Raw genomic sequence first — 21,521 nt, 5'->3', positions numbered from 1 at the left:
TCTCCCGCAGTTACTATCGAATAAAAGCAGAGAAGATTTAAAGTCTGTACTGTATAAGAACTCCGGGAACGTGCTTAAAGAAGAGCAGACTCTCAGCTACCCATCACACACGGCAGTGGGGCACGGTACCCTGGGTGTGCCACGGCGCGCAGGAGCTGCACCAGCACAGGCAATCCCATGTTCCGGGCAACATGCGCATGGCAACACACTCTGGTTCTGGAACCACAGTCCTCCTGGTCTCAAATAACACAAGGATTTCTTGATTCCATACTCACATTGATTGAAACAGATAATTTTCTAGTCGGGAAATGAAAACAAAGTCTAGTAATAGAATTGATTTTAAATTGTCATGATTAAGGCATGAGAGCATGCTTTGCATCTGACAACATCAGTGTTCACATTTTGTTATATTTTTATTTAATTAAATTTATTTACTATATATTTTATTTTGTTATATATTTTATAAGTTGTCTTTCATTTATGCTGGGTTGAAATTTATCTTTGTGATTAGGTAAATTCAGTGCAGCTTTCACCTGCCCCGTCTTTATTATTTTACCATTTTGAAGGTAAAAATCATTTCAACACTTATTAAAAAGCTCTAAGGAAGCCATGTAAGCATAAAAAGGGAAACAATGCCAAAGATGGAGTCATCTGCAAGAAAAACAAATGTCCCAAGCACTACTAACATATGCATGTTCCCAAGTACTGTAATATGAAATTCCTGAGCCAAGAGCAAGGAATAGAAAGAATTCATCTTAAAACTGTTAACAAGTCCCTATGATGAAATCAGAAAGTTTAAGAACAACAATTTTGGAGTTAAAACTCAGAGATATTAAGAAATTGAATCAGGGCAAAAATAAGTTCTTTTAACTTCCTGGTGCATTCCAGGTATTCAATTACTTCACCCAAAGTGTAGCTTGGTCAAATAATAAGCAAAGAAAAAAAGAAGTTCCCCAGGAAACACTTGATCAACATGCCAGAAAAGCACTCTGAAGTGGTGCACGTTTTCTGCACCAATGATATCCATGAAAGTACTATTGAACAGCTTTCCCAGGTGAGCATTTCCCTCACATACTGTGGATGGAGTATATAGAGTACTGCAGTAAGAAATAATTCTTCTGCTTTTAGAAAACATAGGGTTTGTTCTTACACCCTGCTGACCATTACCAGTATTTCTTAATTTTTACATATTATGAACCAATGGCACAGATTCCAAGCAAACAGTCCTTAACAGCTCTCTCCTACTTTACCTGAGAGTACCACAGTGCAGACACCCCATGATTGCTGATGGCTCACTCCTGGTGTTTTCATGGGTCAGGTGTGGGAACTCCATGCAGGGAGTCAGAGCTGAAGCAAGTGTCTACTTTCTGTCCCCTCCACAAATTTGGAATTTTCCCCTTTTCTAAGACGGTGCAATCTCTAGCCAAGTCCCAGCCCTAGACACCTCCCCCCGTGCAAAGCAGAGTGGGGGGCCATTTTCCCAGGCTCTTGCAGGCGCCTCATTCAGTTGTCAGGCTGCCTTTTTTAAAATTTTGCTTTGCTACTGCTACTTCCATTTTTAAAACAGCGTTTGTTCCCAGATTTCAATGTTGTGCTTTGTTAAAGACTAGTAACTGATCATCAAGATGTTGTTTTTGCTTCCATGGCTTCTACTTTTAACTTGTGGCCGTGTTTTCAAGGCCTTTGTCATCCCTTAAGCTGCACCTCATAACAAGAAGCAGCTGGTATCAAGATCTGGTTCACACAGCAAGCTTTCATTAACAAATTAATAACAAACCCAGCAGGCCTCACACAGTTACCCAAAGGCCAGGGCTTTTTACTAGCGCTAAATAAAGTACTTTTAAAGGGCTGCTGTGCACCAAATTGCACCGTCAGTTGCACTGTGCCAATGTGCTAAAGCCTGGGTTCTGAACGACTGATGGCAAAGTCGGCTTAGGGGCTGCTATGGTCACTGGAGCAACAGGACTCCGCTGCAGCTACTGCGAGGTGCAAGGGGTGAGGAAATAGCTCCACCTGGTGTACCAGTGTGTTCCCGTGATTTTGCTGCTCACGGCTCCCTTGACTTCAGCAGCATGAGGGATGGGGTCGTTCAGTAGCAGTTTAGGATCTTCTGAGAACAAGCAAATGAAGTAAACACCTGAGTACTGTGGAGATGGTAAAGCCTCCATCATGAAATAAGTGTAACAACATATTAACATAAGGGTTATCTTTTGCTTCCAGAAGAAGCTCTTAGGTTACTATCTCCTCTATTTCAAAAGCCTGGTAGGGAGCCTATTGCTGTGGAGAAAACCAAACTACACTGCCAAAAAAGCCATTCCAAAGTGCAGGAGTTGCACATTCTCCAGCAGTGGCAAATTAAAGATGTTTTCAGGTACAAGGAAGATGGAGAGAGTCTATTTACAAGGGCATGTTGTGACAAGACAGGGGAGAATGGTTTTAAACTGAAAGACCGGTTTAGATTAGCCGATAGGAAAAAATTCCTTACTGTGAGGGTGGTGAGGCACTGGAACAGGTTGTCCAAAGGGGTTGTGAATGCCCTATCTCTGGAAGTATTCAAGGCCAGGTAGGATGGGGCTCTGAGCAACCTGGTCTAGTGGAAGGTGTCCCCACCCATGACAGGGATGTTGGAACTGGATGATCTTTGAGGTCCCTTTCAAAACAAGCCCTTCTATTCTTGGTTCTCTCATTACAAGAATCTTTACCTCACTGAAGCAAAGCTTCAACCTTTTGGCTTAGAACTTTCCAACTTCCTTTTCTCTTATTAAACATGCTAATTCCTAATTTCATATGATGCTTTTCATCTATACATGTTTTGACCCATTTTGAAAGCAGTTAAAAATAAATAAAGGTTAGAAATAACTATTTATTATGAAAATAATGTAAAAACATTTGTCTGCTCCCTGAACTATCAAAATATACAACAAAGACTTAATTCTCTAGAAAACAAGGAAAAGTGCTTTGTAGTGGATGAAACTGCTTGTGTAATATACATTTTCATATCAATATTAATAATCTTCAAAGTCTTGTTGAATATCATTCAGTGCATGTGTAAGTCGTCGTATTTTGTTTTCCATGGCTTTTTTATTGTTTGCCATTTCTTGCAGAAGCTCCCGCATTTCTTCTTCAACAGAGTAGACCTGAAAGAGCACACAGAGATGAAGCAGAATTCTTGCTTTTCTTAATACACCTAAACCTATATAATCTTGGCAATTTTTAACACTGATAAGCAATGCAAGAGTTATATGCTTATGTTTGAATATGCAATGCATTACTCTTGATACTGGATTCAGAAGCAGGGTTTTTTCTTTAAAAAAATATATTAATCTGCTAGGAGGTAGCAAGTACTGTATCAATACAGAAAACTTATTACAGAAAAAAAAGCACCAGTTGTCATGTTAAGGAAGAATGCAGTAGATGACAGAAACAGTAACAGTTAAGGTTGGCACAGATGAGTTAAATGGATTATCTGGCATAGTCATCATTACTTCTGCCTGTATGGATAAGCAAATGTTTAGCTATTGATTCCCAATAACTGCATAGCATGGAGCTTTATTCTGCGTGAATAGAAAACATTACAAAGGCACAAGTCTAGAGATTTTGCTGTGCAAAGATTGAGTACTAAACCAGGACTGTTTCCATCCAGTCAGCCTGATGGATTCAAACAGGAGACTTCCAAGCATGACTCTTGTAGCAGCTGTAGAATAAAAATGCAAATAGAATAACTGTATAAATTGAGTATTAAAATTACTTTTTCATTTGCTGCTTCAATTTGTTTTTCCTTTTCATTTTCCAGGTGCAAGAGTTCTTCCTGATGTGCTGCCAAAACTGACTCAAGTTTTTTTCTGAAGGCATTATCCATTTTATGAAGCTTTTCCACAGCAATCCTAAAAAAATATTGAAAAAAAAAATCATGGTCTTGCAAATAACTGAAGTATTTTGCTTTGTCCAGTTCTGCCTTTGATAAGGTTTTAATAACATAAGCATGAATACAATTATATATTGGCATCAGAAGTGTCCTGTTTGCTCAAGTACAATTTCTAGCTTTATGCACTGTGTTTAGGACCTCTGGCATTCTCTAAGGAGAGGCATTTAATCACTAGCAAAGGATATGAAGATTAGGGCGTGCTACTGTCAACATGGACAAGAACTCCACCTATTTTCAAACATCTCCTTATGCTTTTGGTTCCGAAGAAGTGAATGAACTGTGTGATCCTGTGAACAGCCTGTGAGCCTGTGTCTCACAGAAATAGGAAAGTGTCTCCTTCACCATAAAGAAGCATTTCTTTAACTGCAAGTAAATTCTGCTTATAAAGGATAATTCTTAAATATGCAGGAACAAAATGCAAGGCAATTTTATACAATTAATTTACAACAAAATTCTGAAACAAACATTATTTAGAACAAAAATTTCAGTTTCACTATTGATCTTCTGACAGTTTTAAACACCAGTACTATTGACTGTTTGAGGTGGTTTGTTTTGTTTGGCTTTTTTGTTATTGTTGTTTGTTGTTGATTTGTTGTGGTTCTGTTTTTTGCTTTTTATGCAGTCTTATTAACTAGCTGGTATTTTCTCAAGAATAGTTGGGAGGAAGGAAGAAAAACATGAGAAGGGGACCAAAGAATAAAGTAAAACTCATCAGTTTAGCAAACTTCTCCATCACTCCAGAAGGATATGAAAGAATTTTTCAGATTATGAGTACTAGTTTCTGTATCATTTCATACTTAAGTATTAATTGATTGAAGAAATTGACAGTAAGAGGAACAAGAAAATAAATTTTAAATTTTGCTATTTGTATGGGAAAAGAATGACAGGTAATTTAGAAACAGTGTGTCACAGACTGTAACAGTGATTAACAGACACCAAGTTGGGCAGGGGTGTTGATCTGCTGGAGGGCACGATGGCTCTACAGAAGGGATCAGGGCAGGTTGGATTGATGGGACAAGATCAATTGTATGAGGTTATTTTCAAAGAAAATGGAAATAATGATGTTCAGATGCCAAATGCTCTAACTGAATGCCAATTCCATAAAGTAAGTCACCTCTACCGCAAGAATTCCTTCTAGGCCCAGTTTGTAACTGGGTTCACCAAGTAGTTAAAAAGGTATTACACATTCTTTCACCCCATAATCAAGCATTTCTGCACGGTTATTAATAGTGCAACTCTACAGTATCTGAGTAGTCACAAAATAAATTATTAAAGTGTTTACCTTTGAGTTTGAAGACTTTTATTTCTCTCTTCAATCAGCTTCTTCTCTTTGAAATCAAAGTTCTCCTTCATTTGTTTAACCTGAACCTCCAGCTGGCTTAACAGCTCTCCTTTACCCTGCCACCTCTTTTTCAGTGCACTGAAAATAAAATGCACATACTTACAATGAATGTAAATACCACTTCTTAGGAAGGCAGAAGAGTTTCTCATGCTTCTATTTTTCCTCATTTCTGTGGGTTTTAATAGCAAGCAAGAATAACTTCAGAGCAGTGTTGCATACAATGATCCCAAAGAATTATTGTGATATTTATGTATCACCTGTGTGCATTCTTAATGTCATCAAGTTCTACTTCTTTTTCTTCTAGCAGTTGCTTTAATTCCTCTTTTCTTTCATTTTGCCTTTCTAATTTTTTCATTAGCTTTTCACATTCAGCAGCTTTTTCATCCAACTGTATTTGAAGCAATTTCTGAGCTTCTCGATTTTCTTCATGGTGTTTTTTGATTTGTTTATCTTTTTCTTGCAAGCCCTTTAGAAGATAAATATTTTAGAACACACAAACTCCCTTAATTTTAATGTTTCCCCTTAAGAGTATGTGTTTAGTCTATGATGGAATAAAGCAAAGAACAACATAAAAGTTTACTCTCCTAAATCTATGAAGAACACTTAGTAAAGTGATAGTTACTTCATCTAAAAGAAGTCTGAATTTAAAAAAAGTCATCAAAACAAATCTGAAGTTGAAAGCAAGATAAGAAAAAAGTTATTCTGAATTCTTATTCTACATAAGAGTTGAATAAACAACTTACATGTAAGTCACTGAGCTCAGAATCTGTGTAACAATGACTAATGGCATCTATCTTTGACTGATGTAACATGCTATAAAACGTTGATTATTAAGCTAAAGTTCTAAGTCTCTAAATGACACAAATGAAATTATTGGGACAAGACATATTACTTCTGCTGCCAAAATACTATTTTACAAGAACAAAATAAATAAAAAATATTTATGTTGCAAAATAAATGCGAAGCAAACTTTAAAAAATTATTTTTCCTTTTCTTTTAAACACTCAGAATTATGCTATCCTAGTTTCACCTCTCGCAAAATCATTATCAAGAATACACTGAAGCAAGGCAAAGAGAAGAAAGTCTGTACATAAATATGGTTCAGTGAGAGATTCAAAGTAGTATCATTGTGCATCTATTTAATAAAAAGCTCTCTTCTGCTCTCAGTGAAATGAATTGCCACTGACAGCCTGATTGTGATTTGTGAGTGAGAAAACCCTAAGTGCAGACCCAGCTTTTGTCAAAGGGTTTATGATAGCTAAAATTAAGACTTGCAGTGAAAGTTAACCACACAAATTGTCAGATATGGCACTTACTTCTTTTAATCTCCTAATTGTTTCTGTCTGATCATCCACTATTTTGTTTTTAATTTTTATGGTATCACTGTCCTGTTCCTTTTGCTTTTTTAATGTGTCAATCTCATTTGTTAAAACTTCAATTTTTGCCTCCAGTTTCCCTCGATCTTGTGCAAGATGAGCTCCTGGACAAAACAGGATATTGATTTCAAGATGTGGAATGTTGGGAGATTGGGCTGGGGGAGGCAAAGGTAAGAACCTTACAAACCAAAGGTTTGACTGTTTTTCCCACTGGAAACACTGTAGGGATTTAATCTGTAGGTAGGTAACACTGAAGAGGAAATGTAGAACTGAAGGTCTGTGTTTTATCATTTATGAACACTTCTCTGAAAAATAGCTGACAAAAATTCTTACAGACCCCTGAAGACCACAAGGTGGTGCTGAATCACAGGAATAGAGAAAAATGAAAAATGCCCAAACTTTTCTTCTCCTAGCATTTAACACTGTTTTAAGATATATACTGAAATTTCCATATTAGATTTCCCTACCAGACAAGAAGCATTACATAACATTATTTACAGATCCTTGTTTTTCTAGTTTCACGTTTAAAAGTTCTTTGTACAACTTCATGGCATTTTCACATTTTCAGGAAAGAGATAAACTGTATTCACAGCTGACTCCCACAACTGCTGTTACAGATCCTGTATCAGTCCATGTGCCACAGAACATTTATTGTTGCACATTATCTTTACAACTGGGTAAGATCAGGAAGGCATCGAAGGACCTTGTCATGATTAAAACTCTATTGGAGTGTTCATTTGAAACGTAAGATATTCAACGCCTTTTTTTTTTCTGCAAAGGAAAAAAAAACATTATTTTACCCTGTTCTGCCAACTCCTGCCCCCATATTTTTCTTTCCATTTTTAATCCATCAATCACAGATTGCTGGGCTGTCAGCTGGGAAATAAGTTTTACATTTTCCTTTTTTAGAAGTTCAACTTGAATAGCCTTTTGTTTGTCCTCCTCAATCACAGTTTCAAGTTCTCTAGTTCGACACTGTACAAACAAACATTGGGAAAAGACAGTAAGATTATTTAAAACAATATCCAAAATTTCAAATCAATACTAAGGGGTTAGGAAACCCTTAACATACACCACATGAAGTTAACCGAGAAATATTCTGCTTGCATTTGAGGCTCTATCTGTATCTCATTTCAGTTGTGAAACACAAATGTTTGCTTCAAATAGACATACTTCATCCCAGAAAACTGTAAAGTTGACTTCTAAATACCCACTCTAATGTATTAATGTCATCATAAAAAACAGTTTAGAATTATAAATGCACAAGTCAAGAAAAGCAAGAAAAGTAAAGTAATTAAAAACTGAATCAGAAGAAGACAGAAACTGGAATGTACTTTCACTTCCAATGATAAATATGTATCTTCAATTATCCCAGCTACATTTTGTTTTACAGATTACAGCTATTTAATATAGGTATTTTTCAATTTTATTCTTAAAAGCATCACTGACTGCCAGAATCGTATTCTGTACAACAACAAAATGTTTGGGCACCCTAACAACAACAACACGAAGAAGGGAGATTAGAAACAGTTGTGCAGGGGTTGTATTCCGCCCAAGTTTTAGCACAAAGCTGGACTGGATCACACAACATTTCAAAAGTTATGTCCTTTAAATTTAAAAAAATTATTTACAGATAATAGTACTAGAATATGTTACCACAAAACAACTGTGCCCACAGGATTTAAGATTAAAATCTGACACTCAGTAGATAATGAATAATACTAATATTATTCAACTAGGAGATACTAAGCTGCTAATAGCTACATTGCATTATTTGTTCAATTACAGTTTTACTTCATATAAGTGACCAGTGCAGAAGCATGTTCCATTTCTTTGAATTTATAATGGGTCAAGGCTACTAATGTAGTTTTGATTGACCAACTGGTATGTAAAAACTTCTACTGCTCAAAGGGCAAGGGAGTGCACTTTCCAAAACATGAGTGAGTCGACATTTTTCTGTATGGGGAGCAGTGTTTGTGAGAAATAGAAGTGCAAGATGCAAGAATAAAGGCTGATGCACTACTGCATTTTAGTGCAACAGGAAACCTGTGTCTTTTAGTTAATCAAGCTTGTATGGAATCATTAACTTTTATAGATGAAACATCACAAAAAATAATCTGGGTCATTGAAATGTTTTGAAACAAATACCTTCAGGTTTGCTGTAGCTTCTTCATTTGATTTTGTAAATTCTGCAATTTTTGCTTTCTGTTCTTCCACTAAATTTGTCAAGTCTTGGATCAGACTTGCCATGTCTTTTTCCCTTTGTTCCAACTCAAACAGGGCTTGTTTGTGTTCAACTAGATCAGCAGAAGCTTTTTCAAACCCCTGTTTTACCTAAGATTTTATAAGACAAGACTTGAAAAATGCTAACATTTGGAAAACAAAGTGCATATATAAACATAACTGACATTTGAATTTCAAGTGAAGACACAGAAATTCATCAACTCTATAGGAAATTAGTGAATACCTGAAACCGGTTTTCTCCTGGTTTATTCGTGCAACTACAACTTGAAAAACTGGTTCTGCCCAGCTGCGTACTCATAAAAAACCCCCAAACCCATCCAAACATAACAAAAACCCCCAAACAAACAAAAAAAAAACCCCAACACGCAGAAAAAAAAATTATGGGTGGATGGGAAGCAGAGCAGAAAAACCATACTTGGGAGCTAAAAACAATGCTTTGATTAAATCTCATTGTTAAAACTGACATTAAAATCACAAAAGAAGGACAAAGTTAATTCAAGACTTTTTTTTCTTGCAACAGAAAGATTTGAAGGGTAAAACCCCTGTCTCTTCTTTTCTCTCTTCTCCCATCTATGTAAAACAAAGAAAACCAAGTTTAAAGTGAAGAATTTAATATTTTATTTAACATATAAAAAATGTAAATACTAGCCACAGAAATAAATTCCTTAAGGAATTTAGCAAGCAAGTTTTGAATTTGAGTTTCAAAATATATATCCAAAATTCAATTTTGAAAATTTACACAATAAGGAACTATATTACTAAATACATTTGTACATATATACATATATATATATATATTTACAATAACCTTTTGAAAACACAAACCAATAAAGAGGTTTTACTGTGACTGAATATATTCTAATTGAAGGTCAACATATTTTAAAAGAAATTAGTAACATCAGACAGAAGGGGTTTTTAAAATTTCTTTTGATTAAGTGATTAAGTTCTACATATGAACAAAAATGCTGGGGTTTTTGAATGCTGACTTGGCATTTGCTGTCATTGATATAATCACTGATATTTCAAACCTTTCTACCAGTATCCTTGCATGAATCCTTGGATCAAAGATCATAGGGATAAAAAACCAACCCAACAAAACACCAAAAAACCACACCCAGAATATCCACCCAAATGCAACATATTTAAGAGAACTACAACCCCACCTAGTGTGAGATGAAATGTTCTCTTAGTCTTACCTCTTCAAACCTTTTTGTTTCGATAGTTAAAGCTAAACGAAATTCATCTTCTAACTCTCTGTACTTCTGGTTTGACATGTTAATTTTCTCCTGCAATTCTCTAACACACTGTTCATGCCTCTGCTCCTCTTTAGCCATTTCTTTTGACAAAGCGTCTTGAAATTCAGGTCCATTTAAAGCAACTCGGGTTCCAAGTTCCTTCCTGAAATTACCAAGCATACACTTGAGACATGAACTGCAGGATTTCACAATGCTGTTTTAATTCATTTCCTTGGTCTTACTGAACAATGATAATGAATTACATAAAAAATGGGATAAATTCCTTTATCTCACAGACAGCCTTCAGTCTTCTCTGACAATGGCCCTAGCATGAGGAAAATTCTGTTGACTACTGTTAAAAACACCCAAAGGAATATCCTTACATTTTAATTCAAACATTTGTAGAAATTATTCAGTTGTGTTTTTGCTGTGATTTAGCACTTGTATGCTTTGCTGTTAACAAACATCTGGAAGTGACATTGGAATCAGGGAAAAGCCCTGTACAGCCAGACGCCCTATTCTGCAGTCCGTCATTCCTTTCACCTTCACCCAACAACTGCCGCTATTCACTCAGACCTAAAACCTGAAAAGCAGCAGCAACAGGGACCTAAAAGGACAATGTTGAAGCAAATGTACCCAGTACTTCAACGCTACTCTGTTCATCTACTTTAAAGCAAAAAAAAAAAAAATGCACTGTCCTTCACATTGTATCTATTGGAGCTTTATGAGGTAATTATTTAAGTTCTCAAAATAAAGCTGTAAGATTCTTCCCACCTAAACCTGCCATTTTCCTGGTGACTGAATAAATTTTCCCTTGTACAATTTAGCAATTTTAACTAGCTTATTTTATTAATAACCTCTCTTATATAATACTATACCTCATGGTATTCTTGATATAGTTTTTACACATATTTGATTGTATTAGCTGAACACCACAGAACTTAGCCTCAAGTATTCTTCAAAAAAGGGAAATTTTCAAAGAGGAAAACAGCCAGGCAAGTAACTCACATGCCACCCAACAAGCAAGGTTCTGCAGAGGCTGCAGAATACTTTGTGTTATTGCAGCATAGGCAGCTCTTCAGTCAGTAATTCAAATATGATTTTATTTTTATCTGATTATTGGTGGATTACAGATCAAGTATTTAAAATAAAGAATTTGACCATGTTATGAGACAAAAACCTTTCACATGGAAGGCTGGAAGTTGCCTACATGAACTTATGAGTCAGGAATCTACAAGATATTCCTAAATGAGCAAGAAAATGTGTAGGAAGACATCTACGTTTTCCCAATGACCATTTCTCCCACTAATCAAAAAAACCCAAAACAAACCAAACGCGAACAAAAACGCATCCATACTTTGGAACACATTTTAAAAACCATGTTGGCAACACAAGCATCTCTATTAACTTGTGAAAAGAAAATAATGACCCCATACCTTTGCTCTTGCTCTCTTAATACAAGAAGCTCATGGAGTTGTTTCACCTTCTCCTTCTGTTGTCGGACAGATATTCGAAGTAACTGTACTTCTCTTTCATTTGCTGATGCTTTAAGCTCTGCTTCTTGCACCTGTTTCATCTGTATCATAAAGACAAGAGCAAGATTTTCTTAAAACTGTATCTAATTGTCATGTTTTATACTAGAACAAAAAGGAACAGGTGTCTTCTAAGAGTTTTTGTTTGGGGTTTTTGTTTGATTTTGTTTTGTTTTTTTCTTAATATATTGTAACACTTGAAAAAATTTAAGATAAGATGTTTATTTTAAAGTCTTAACTTCCTACAACTCAAAAAGCAACCTTGATAAGGAACCAATGGCATTTACTTAATTTGTAAAGAACTTTGAGGTGTCCTGCAGAAGTGGAAGAAGAAGGGCATTGGCAGAACACTTCCTGCAATTAGAAACTCTTTTATTGTAGTACTTGTATTAGTTTCAAACAAAACATTTTTAGATGTATTCAACATTAACTTCATTTTTTAAACACTCCACTTTTGTCAAAATCTCCATCTTTCTGATTTGTACAGTTTAGAGCTGCTGAACAGAGCTGCTTTCTAATGATTTTACAAAAAATGTAGAATTGGTATAAACACCAGATGGCATACTCCACTTTTCCATTCGAAGCAAGCTTTTATGAGCAATTCCATTTTACAGACTTAAGCCTTTTAAATACGAAACTCTTTTCCGATTCAACATGAAGAAAAAAGATATGAAAAAAAGTTATAAAAAAGGTTTTGATTACTCATTAAATGGTAATTCAAAATCAGGACAATTCAGAAGGCTAAGTTTTTATGTTCTACATGTTAAGCCTTTTCATGAATAATTTAATGAGTAACTTTTACACACATCCCACTGTATTCCTTTGTTTTGTGGAAGAAGTGAAGGAATTCTCTCCTAAACTGTAGCACTTAAAAATGTCAAGCAAGAACACATTTTGACAAAAATGTCAAGGAAGAACAAGGGAATAGGGTACACATTTAGATGCATAGTAAAGTTACTCATCTTGAATCCCTTCAAGAAGTCATTTAGTAATGCTGGCTGAAGGCCTTAAATAGTGGTGGCTACATAGGGTAACCATAATTTACCTCTGAAAGTAATTGTTGGGATGTACAATAAGAAAGCTCTATGGAATATTCTAGAATTTCTTAATCTTGGAATTGATAGAATAGGCCAAAGGTATATTAAATCTGAACATTCAAAAAGAGGATTTAGTTTTGAGAGCATCATGATTATTCTTTGAAACATAATTATTAAGGAGTATTTGCTACAGGATCTTAAGGACAGGAACAAAGACTTTCCCTTAATAAAAACAATGTTACTACCACCAAAAGGGATGACTTATTTCTACAAACTCATCGAAAGAAAAATAAAAAGCCTCATACATCAATGAGGTGTTTTCATTCTTATAGGATAGAAAAAACCACACACACACTACATTTAGTACTTTTTAAACTGACAGGCAGATACCTGATCTAAACTGAAGATCACTTCTAGATTCCACAATAGCTCCAAGGTATCTACAGCTAAGGAAGAAATGGAAGAGCCACTCAAGTCCCCAGCCAGGAGCCTAAAGTAGAGGGTACTTGCATGGGTTTGTCAAGACACTCCCTGATTTTCATTCCGTTCAGGGAACCTAAACATCAACACTTCCTAGAGCACACACTATCAGTTCAAAGACTTTTCAGGGTGGATGTGTTAAGATTCATTTTCTCTAAGTTAAGTGACATAGGAATGGGCTAAAATAGGAATATAAACAAACAAAAGGAGTATATATTGGAGGACAGTGAAAATTCAACAAATAATTTCTCAGAAAGAAATAGTAGCAGTATCTGGTCCAGCATCTTGATCTTATGTATTTGTATACTCAACAAAGACCCTCTGACTACAAAAGCATCATTATCTTCTCCAGCTGTAAAAATAAAACCAAAAAATCCCCAACAAACAAACATAAAACATCACACAAACTAACCAGAATCTTTCATGTTCTCAGCAATTACTGTTTTGTTCTGGTTGCAATTAAAAGCATCTAATTCTTTAGACCAGAGAAACAAATAGAAACACCAGATTTCCATCCCAGTAGTAAGATGCCTGCTGATTTTAGCAACTTTAAAACTTGTCTTTATCACTCGATATTTTCAGAAAATATCAACTCTCAGCGTTAAGTACATAGGACTCGTTCTACTTTATCTTAAGGCCACCATAAAATTTATATTTAAAATTTATATTTATAAAATACATTAATTGACAGTCAAAATAGATACCTGTTGTTAACTATAACTATGCAGAAAAAAAAGCCACAGATTTTATTGTGGAAAACTCAGACTCAATGTTGGTAAAATCTAGTATTTCTTTATATTCAGGACTATGGTAGCCACCCTGTTGCCATTGCATAATTTACTTATGAAAAATATTTACCTCTGCTGCTCGCTGCTGCAACCTCTGTGTCTCCATCTTGGATAGTGTTTCTTCTAAAGCTTGCATGGCCTTCTGATATTCTGCTTCTTTATTTCTTGCCTGATTTAGCTCATTAGTAAGTCTTTCAGTTTCACCTTTCAACTGTTGGACATCTTCTTGCAGTCTCGCTTTGGCATCTCTCTCTTTCAATATCAATTCCTTTAACCTGAGAATAAACACAGTTAAGTTGTATTATAAATGTTTTACTTGTAAGTTTCATGCCAAATACATTGAGAAAAAGGCATTAGTAGCTGTTGTAGCTACACATCTTGTTTTTTACTGTGTTTTACAATTCATAGCACTGTCATATAAAATTGTTTAAAGAGACATAAACTATTAATTAAGTCATGTGTAGCATTACTATATAGAGATTCATTTTAAAAAACCTGAGATGGAGACAACCTTATAGATACATCTTTTAGGAAATGACATTCCGGTATTACTTTGCTTTACAGGAACATAATAAGCCTCTTAGAGAAAAAGGTATAAATGTAGATGGGTATAAAATAAAGGTAGGAAGTGAACCTAAAACAAAAAGGGAAAAAAGGAAAATATTCACAGTCAGTCATGGATGGTAACTCAGGAAGCAGGTGGCTTAGTTCTTCCTAAAAGAAAATGAGGCTTTGATAAATACAATACAGTTAAGAAAAAGCCAAATAGAGCAGACATCTCCAAAAATAAGGAGATCTTTGAAAACAAAAAAGCTGCTGCTGAGAACACACAAGATGATGACATCTTCCTCTCTGATGATGTGCTAGGCTTGCCCTGCACAATACATTGCCTATGGGCCAATGCTAGCCTGCCAGAAACATTTTTGTTCTAATGTGCTGTGCAGAAAAAAGCAAAGAATGCTCTAGATGTATGTGGAAAGGGAGACTGGGACACCGAAGGCAGAAGTATGATATGGGACAGCTACTAGACCTTGAACTGCAGATATAGTTATGATACAGGTTGTTTGGAAAGTAATGGCTAGAAACAGAGGAAAGGGGCATACTGATACTGTCCTGTGACAAGAACAGAAAGAAAGCTGCAAAAGGGAATTTCATTAGGTAATACTCAGAGAAATTTTAGCACTACTTCTTGATGCCTTATTTTCCAGTATATTGTTTAAAGCTGTCCTTGTTTCTTAAGCCTACAAAATGAATTATTGGAAAATAAAAAAACCCACCATAACAAACTCTTAGACTATAGCATTATTTCCCTACCTGTCTCTAGTGAATAAAGCCATACTCTGAATATTCTTTTCTTCTTTTGCATGCTTCTGTAGCTCACTGACATGCTCTAATAATTTCTTCTCTGCTTGCTCTGCTTTCCACCTCCTTTCTTTCTCCTGATCCAGTTCCTGAATCAGTGCCTTAGCAAGAATGTGATAAGCATCAACTTACTAGGAAACATTCAAACATAGCCAAAAATGATAAACAGTATTTATAATTGTAGAACAAGACTTTTTTGTCTTTGTGGAATTCATGGATGACAGAAGAAAGTGCAAGCGACCAGGCCAAAAACTCCCATAAAGGTGAAATAATATACATCCTCTCCCAGCTGGCACTACAAGAACTCCACTACTTTTGATAATATCTACATGCAATTATTTTTGTCACCGCCAGTTTTAGTGTAACTGGGAGCCATATGTTTGGCTTCAGATAAAGATATATTTAACTTGAAATGATGCAAAACCTACTCGGTATGTTGATTCCTCTATGCGATTTGCATTACATTCTTCTACTTTTTCCATATTGCTCTGTCTTCCAGCTAGTATTTCAGCTTTTCTTCCCACTACTTTAAAATGAGAGTCATTCTCACTGGAGCACAGACACTTCAAGGAACTCTTCTTCTCTTCCCTATATGCACAGCTTAAAAAGTAACAGTGGATTCAGACACTTTTAAATTAAAAAAACGTACAGTTTAGTGCAGCAGCTAAATACTAGAGAGCTAAAAACCATTTAGAAAATGATTTGCAGACTACAGAAACAGCTAAATTCAAATATTCAGCTCTAAAAAGATACTTACAACTAGCAGATGCTACCTAAAACCATCTCATGATCACATAGACACAAAATAATTTTAGAAGAGTAGAGTAGCTGTAGAGCTGAAGTGGCTGACTGAACAAATATATTCCAATTTGTATTGTCTTCTACTCATCACTTCTGATATTTACTATACAAATCAAACAAATCACTATGGCACCTCAGCTTCATCAAAAATATATATTCTTGACCATTGTTCTGACTCCATGAATCTTTTAATTACTCAGTTCCATCTGTGGAGAATTCTTTTGCCACCACAATTTAAAATAAAGATGGAAACATAAGCTGTTAGGATTTTGAAAGTGTTTGTTTTGGAATCTTCAGTTCAATTTCTTCTCACCTGAAGAAAGAAACAGCTCATGTGGAGAAACAACTGAATGAAGCCTCAGTAGCTACTCATTTTCAGAGTACTATTAATTGACTTGATTTACTCAACCTACCACTTCCAGTGAAATGTTTCAATTTAAAACTATGTTAATGTTGACAATATTCAGTTTAATTAATTTTATCACTGAGATACCTGTCAGTAATTTTCTTCTTTAGATGACTTGCATGACCTTTTGTAGATAAGGCAGTTTTACGGTAAGTGGGGATCTTGCTTCCTCTCATGACCTTTCTGTTGTTCTCTTTTCCACTTTCATTGTCACTCTCAGAAGTTGGATCTGTGTCTCTCTTAGCTTTGAGAGCACTTGGAGCAGCTTCCTGTCTTGAACTATCAGATACCTAAGAAGAGATCAAAGTTTTAGATACAAATTTTACAATTTCTGATTGGCTAACACTTATTCAGGTGCAATTTTTTAAAAAGTTCATACAAAATAATTTGGACAAAAACTAAACAGCTGCTTCCAGTTCTTTACTTTTACAATCCCTTCCCTCCTTGCTGAAATATTTTATTGTTTTAAAACTAAAGTAAACCCAGGATGCTTGAGAACATACAGTTGTTTCCATTTGAAATACTTGAAGTTTGGTAAAATCCTTAGGCAGTTGGGGAAAAATGTAAAACAAACACAGCACTTAAAACCAAAAAAAGCCTTGCAAACACCAGTACCAAGCAAACCTGACAAACTTATGTTGTCTGTGTTGACAACACAAACTAATACACGACAAGCATATCAGACCAAGTTGACCTATTGGTGAAATTAATTTTCACCAACTGTATAATGAAGGCACTTTGGTGCATTTCATGTTTTACTCTGGTTCAGCTAGTACATGGATGGTTTCAGGATTAAAAAAAAAAAAACAACATAAAAAGAATTTTCTAATACAACATGATTGGATAGCTCTGCTAGTCCCATATGCTATGGTTTTCATTCTGTATGGAATGATTTATGATTCATGATACAAAGTGCAATCTTCAGTTTTAAAGACTCGTTTTTATTTTATTCCCAGCTTCTCAAAATGATTAAGAACACATTAGCACAGTCAGCCCATAATACCAGTAGAAATGCTCTAGTCTGGTTCAGCAAATTTTTCATTATCAGAAAGGCACACCTTATCTTACAAAAAAACCTTGCTGTGCAATCACAGAAATAAAAAACATCACCTTTTGTAGTATCTGTAAAATCTGATCTTCTATTTTTTTAATCCTCATCTCACTGTGTATTTTATCAAGCTGGGTCTTCTCAGGTTCAGAAGATGAGACAAGCTCTGTGGAGGAGCTGGTAGCACCTTGCACTGGTATCCTTGAACGCTGCCGAAACTGAGCCAGCGCCTGGTCAATGTGTGGTGTCGCCAGCAGTAAGGGAACATTGTTCTATCAGAAGATAAGACAACTCTTGTAGCATTAATACATTGCATGCAATATAAAAATAAAATGTGTCAATTTTAAAACTAGTACACACAAACTATGGCACCTGATCTCGGGTGGAAGGGCACCCAGATGAAACCAAAGAGCCCAAAATGTCTTCTAAACACTGCAAATCTGAACAGTTTTCTTCTGCCAGGTTCACTGGTTCACCAGAAGTATTTCTTCCATCTAGAACTGTTAGCTGGGGCAATGACTGAAGAACAGTTTCTCTATAACCTTGAGAAAAAGACCACATTTAAATTGAAATCAACCTTCCAAGATGACACCTGGTGTATTTTAGGTACCTCATCATCTTAAATGATTAATTGCATTTTTAATACAATAAAAAAAGTAGTGAGTTATCTGCAATTGTCTCACCTTTCCCCTCCCAAGGCTTTCAACAGACAACATTACAAATTAAATCAACTGGGAAGCTGCCTGCCTAGTCCTGATCTACACAGGGATTTCCCAGCCACCATCAGCACACTGCAATTGCAGACACCCTTTCAACATCAGCCTACTGCACCCAGGCAGTTGTACCAAATGGAAGGGTAGACGAATGTAATAGAAAAGCAAGTTCTGAAAGGGCTTAGACAACTTCATCCTTTGTCAGTGGATGAAGTAAAGTGTTATGAAACTGTAAAGCACTAGGGTTAGTACTTTTAATTTATTAGAATTTGGGCTGCTGAATAATACAGTTTTGAAAGTGCCACCAAAGACATAGATATGAGGAGGTACGTAAACAGTTGCAGAAGAAAACTAGTGGCATTTTCTAAGTTAATCAGATAACTTTAATAGTCCTGTTACTGTTTCTGTAGTGCCTGAATGTATTTGTAAAACATTATGAGTGCATTTAAAAACATTACTTAAAACCTTATTTGGCTTTCCTCAGTAACACTTGGTTTTTCTTTTTAACTGTACATACATTACACCTGTATCAATTGTATGCTCATGATATGATTGCTATTTTGTATGGCTGTAATTCCTACTGTCCCACTCTTTCAAATTACATTTGAACTCTTGCAAAAGCATCAATCTTCCACTTCCATCTTCCTGTAAGAGATTTTCCTCTCTTACACACAAAGAAAATAAAAAAAAACCTACACCAATATAAAATGCTACAATTTAACTTGTTTGAACTTAGACACTTTAATGAACCTTAACATTTTAATGGCCTCAAAAACCTACCCCAAACCAGAAGCTCAAATGCAACTGAAAGTGATGCATCCACATGCATTCTCTAACTTGCCTCCAAGCTGCCTAGTGAAACACCTGACACCTATTTGGATGATAATGCTAATTACTGCAGAGTATCCAGAGTCTGTCACTGCTAACTGAAGCAGGGGGGAAAGAAGGAAAAGCTAACTGTTACTTATCTTTCTCTTGCAGTCTCTAGCAGTAGCAGACTACCTATTTCCTGTGTCTGCCCTCTGCCTAAAAGTTCAGTATCTCTACATACATTCTTTGAGTTCTCCACCTTTCCAGCTTATATTATTAATACTCTTGTTCTTTCACTAGACCACGTGGCTCAGAGCCCCACCCAACCTGTCCTTGAGCACTTCCAGGGATGGGGTATCCACAATCACTCTGGGCAACCTGCTCCAGTGCCTCACTACCCTTCACAGTAAAGAATTTTTCCCTAATATCTAATCTAAACCTACTCCAGTTTGAAGCCATTCCTCCTTGTTCTGTCACTACATGCCCTTGGAAAGAGTCTCTCTCCTTCCTTCTTTTAGACTCCTCTCAGGTACTGCAAAGACACAATTAGGTCACCCTGAAACCTTCTCTTCACCAGGCTGAACAATCCCAATTCTCTCAGCCTTTCCTCACAAGAGAGGTGTTCCATCCCTCTAATTATGTTGGTGGCAATGAATTTGCAAGCTTCAGAAAACAGCTCACAGCTTAAAGGAAATCACTGAGCTAATGACCATAAATTGTCTACATAAGATCAGATCCATACCTGCTATGTGACAAACTGGATTGGCTTTTCCATTTCTTTCCAGCGTGAGGTTTGTCAAACAGCGCAGCCCCTTTGTGCACTGAAGTAAGTGATTCATATTGCTTACACAGTTGCTGTGAAGGTCAATGTGGCTAATCTTATGTCTGGTTCCATGAAGGGATCGAAATCCTGGAAATTTCAGGAATAAAAACCCGAATGACCACAAAGTCATGTTTTCTGCTGCAGTCCTAGACTATGAGGTTTAGAACAAACAGCATCTTGTTGAAAAATATTCAGTAAATAATATATCATAACTAGAAATGAGAGAACAACACTTGCTCCACATTCCTTCTTTACATGTTAATTACCTATGCTACTCTATCACAGAGTACAACACTTAAGCTATTTATGTGAGCTAGCTTTAAAGAAACAGATTAATGTCTGACTGTTAAAAAACATGTAAAAATAAACCTTTTCCTTCAAGTTTCATTTTATAACACAAGCTCACTAACGAAATTGTTATCAATGTTCTTTTGATTTTCCATTACAAGTTCTCTTGATTTTGAAGCATGAAATCATAAGAACAACTGACCATTTCAACAGAGATACATAAGAGAACTTCCATTTCATATGTAAAGTTACATTTTTGTTCTATAAAAATGAAAGATATTAATACTTTGGAAGTAAGTCTGAAATGTTTACTGTACTACTTTCTGAACAAGCTTGGCCTCACCAAACACAGAAGAATAAATTCCAGTTCAGAGCAATCTTTGGTGTTAAAAACTTTAAAGCTGAGAAGAGCAGCAATTGCCACCTGTATTAGCATTATTCAGTGAAATGGCACTTGAAGTTCTAGAAACTTCTCAAAATACACTTGGTCAAGTTTTTCAAAATTAAAGTGAGACAAATGCTTTGTATTGCACAGCACATGGCAACATCACTTACCAGAGAGATCATGTATGCGATTATATGACAAGTTCAGCATAGTTAAATTAAAGAGTTTTTCCAGTCCTAAAAAAAAATGAGGGGAAAAACAGAAAGAGGAAGATTTTCAGAAAAATGCACTGTTTTCATCAAATTCAAAACTTGCAAAGTGAACCTTTAAAGATCATAACTACAAATTATGACATTAATCTATAATCATATTACAGAAAACAGATTTTCTTTCTAAATTAAGGCATTTTGCTATGATAAGGCTTACGAAAACTATACATACTCATCTTAAAATTCATTTTATAAAATGGCTAGTATATTAACGCATACTAACTCGGTATAACCTTAATTATATGCAAACATTCCAGAAGTAAACCTTAAGACGACTCTTAGAAAAACCTTTGTAACTTGCTAAATGGTCAGAAATAAACACTGCAGACCCTCCACTTTGGTTAGCAGGTTGCAGGACAAGCTCAGGGTGCGCAGCTTAGCCAGAGAACCGAGCCCCTCGATGCGGCGGATCTGGTTTGATGACAGATCCAAGTGCTGCAGATTCCGGAGGTGGTCGAGCCCTTGGATCCTGGCGATGAGGTTACAGTGGGCGTTGAGCGTGTGCAGGTCCGAGCTCAGGGATACATCCCTCAGGCTGCGGAGAGAGAAGCCCACCGTCAGCCGGCAGCTCGGCCCTGCGCCGCGGCCTCCCCTCTCCCGGCCCGTCCGCACTCACCTCTTAACGCCCTTATCCATGAGGGTGAGCTCGCCGGGCAT

General features: G+C 36.0%; 1 protein-coding gene across 2 annotated transcripts; it reads right to left on the bottom strand.

Moving 5' to 3' along the window:
• Positions 1-2,843: 2,843 nt before the first annotated feature.
• On the bottom strand, positions 2,844-21,521 carry LRRCC1 (leucine rich repeat and coiled-coil centrosomal protein 1). Of its 2 annotated transcripts, XM_031058523.1 has the most exons (19): positions 21,481-21,521; positions 21,194-21,399; positions 20,766-20,831; positions 19,842-20,009; positions 17,949-18,118; positions 17,639-17,848; positions 16,616-16,818; positions 15,750-15,921; positions 15,274-15,422; positions 14,030-14,234; positions 11,559-11,698; positions 10,084-10,285; positions 8,792-8,977; positions 7,444-7,618; positions 6,584-6,747; positions 5,525-5,733; positions 5,208-5,345; positions 3,749-3,884; positions 2,844-3,137 (listed from the first exon to the last, which is right to left on the bottom strand). In XM_031058523.1, the coding sequence occupies exons 1-19, from the start codon at positions 21,519-21,521 to the stop codon at positions 3,006-3,008; spliced, it is 3,072 nt and encodes a 1,023-aa protein (XP_030914383.1). In that variant the 3' UTR covers positions 2,844-3,005. The 2 variants fall into 2 exon arrangements, with proteins under 2 accessions (XP_030914383.1, XP_030914384.1); XM_031058524.1 differs by lacking the exons at positions 17,949-18,118; positions 20,766-20,831; positions 21,194-21,399; positions 21,481-21,521 and having other exon boundaries at positions 19,842-19,977.

Source organism: Geospiza fortis, unplaced genomic scaffold (assembly GCF_000277835.1).
Source record: "Geospiza fortis unplaced genomic scaffold, GeoFor_1.0 scaffold7, whole genome shotgun sequence".
Classification (NCBI taxonomy): domain Eukaryota; kingdom Metazoa; phylum Chordata; class Aves; order Passeriformes; family Thraupidae; genus Geospiza; species Geospiza fortis.
This window is presented reverse-complemented; position numbering and strand designations above follow the sequence as displayed.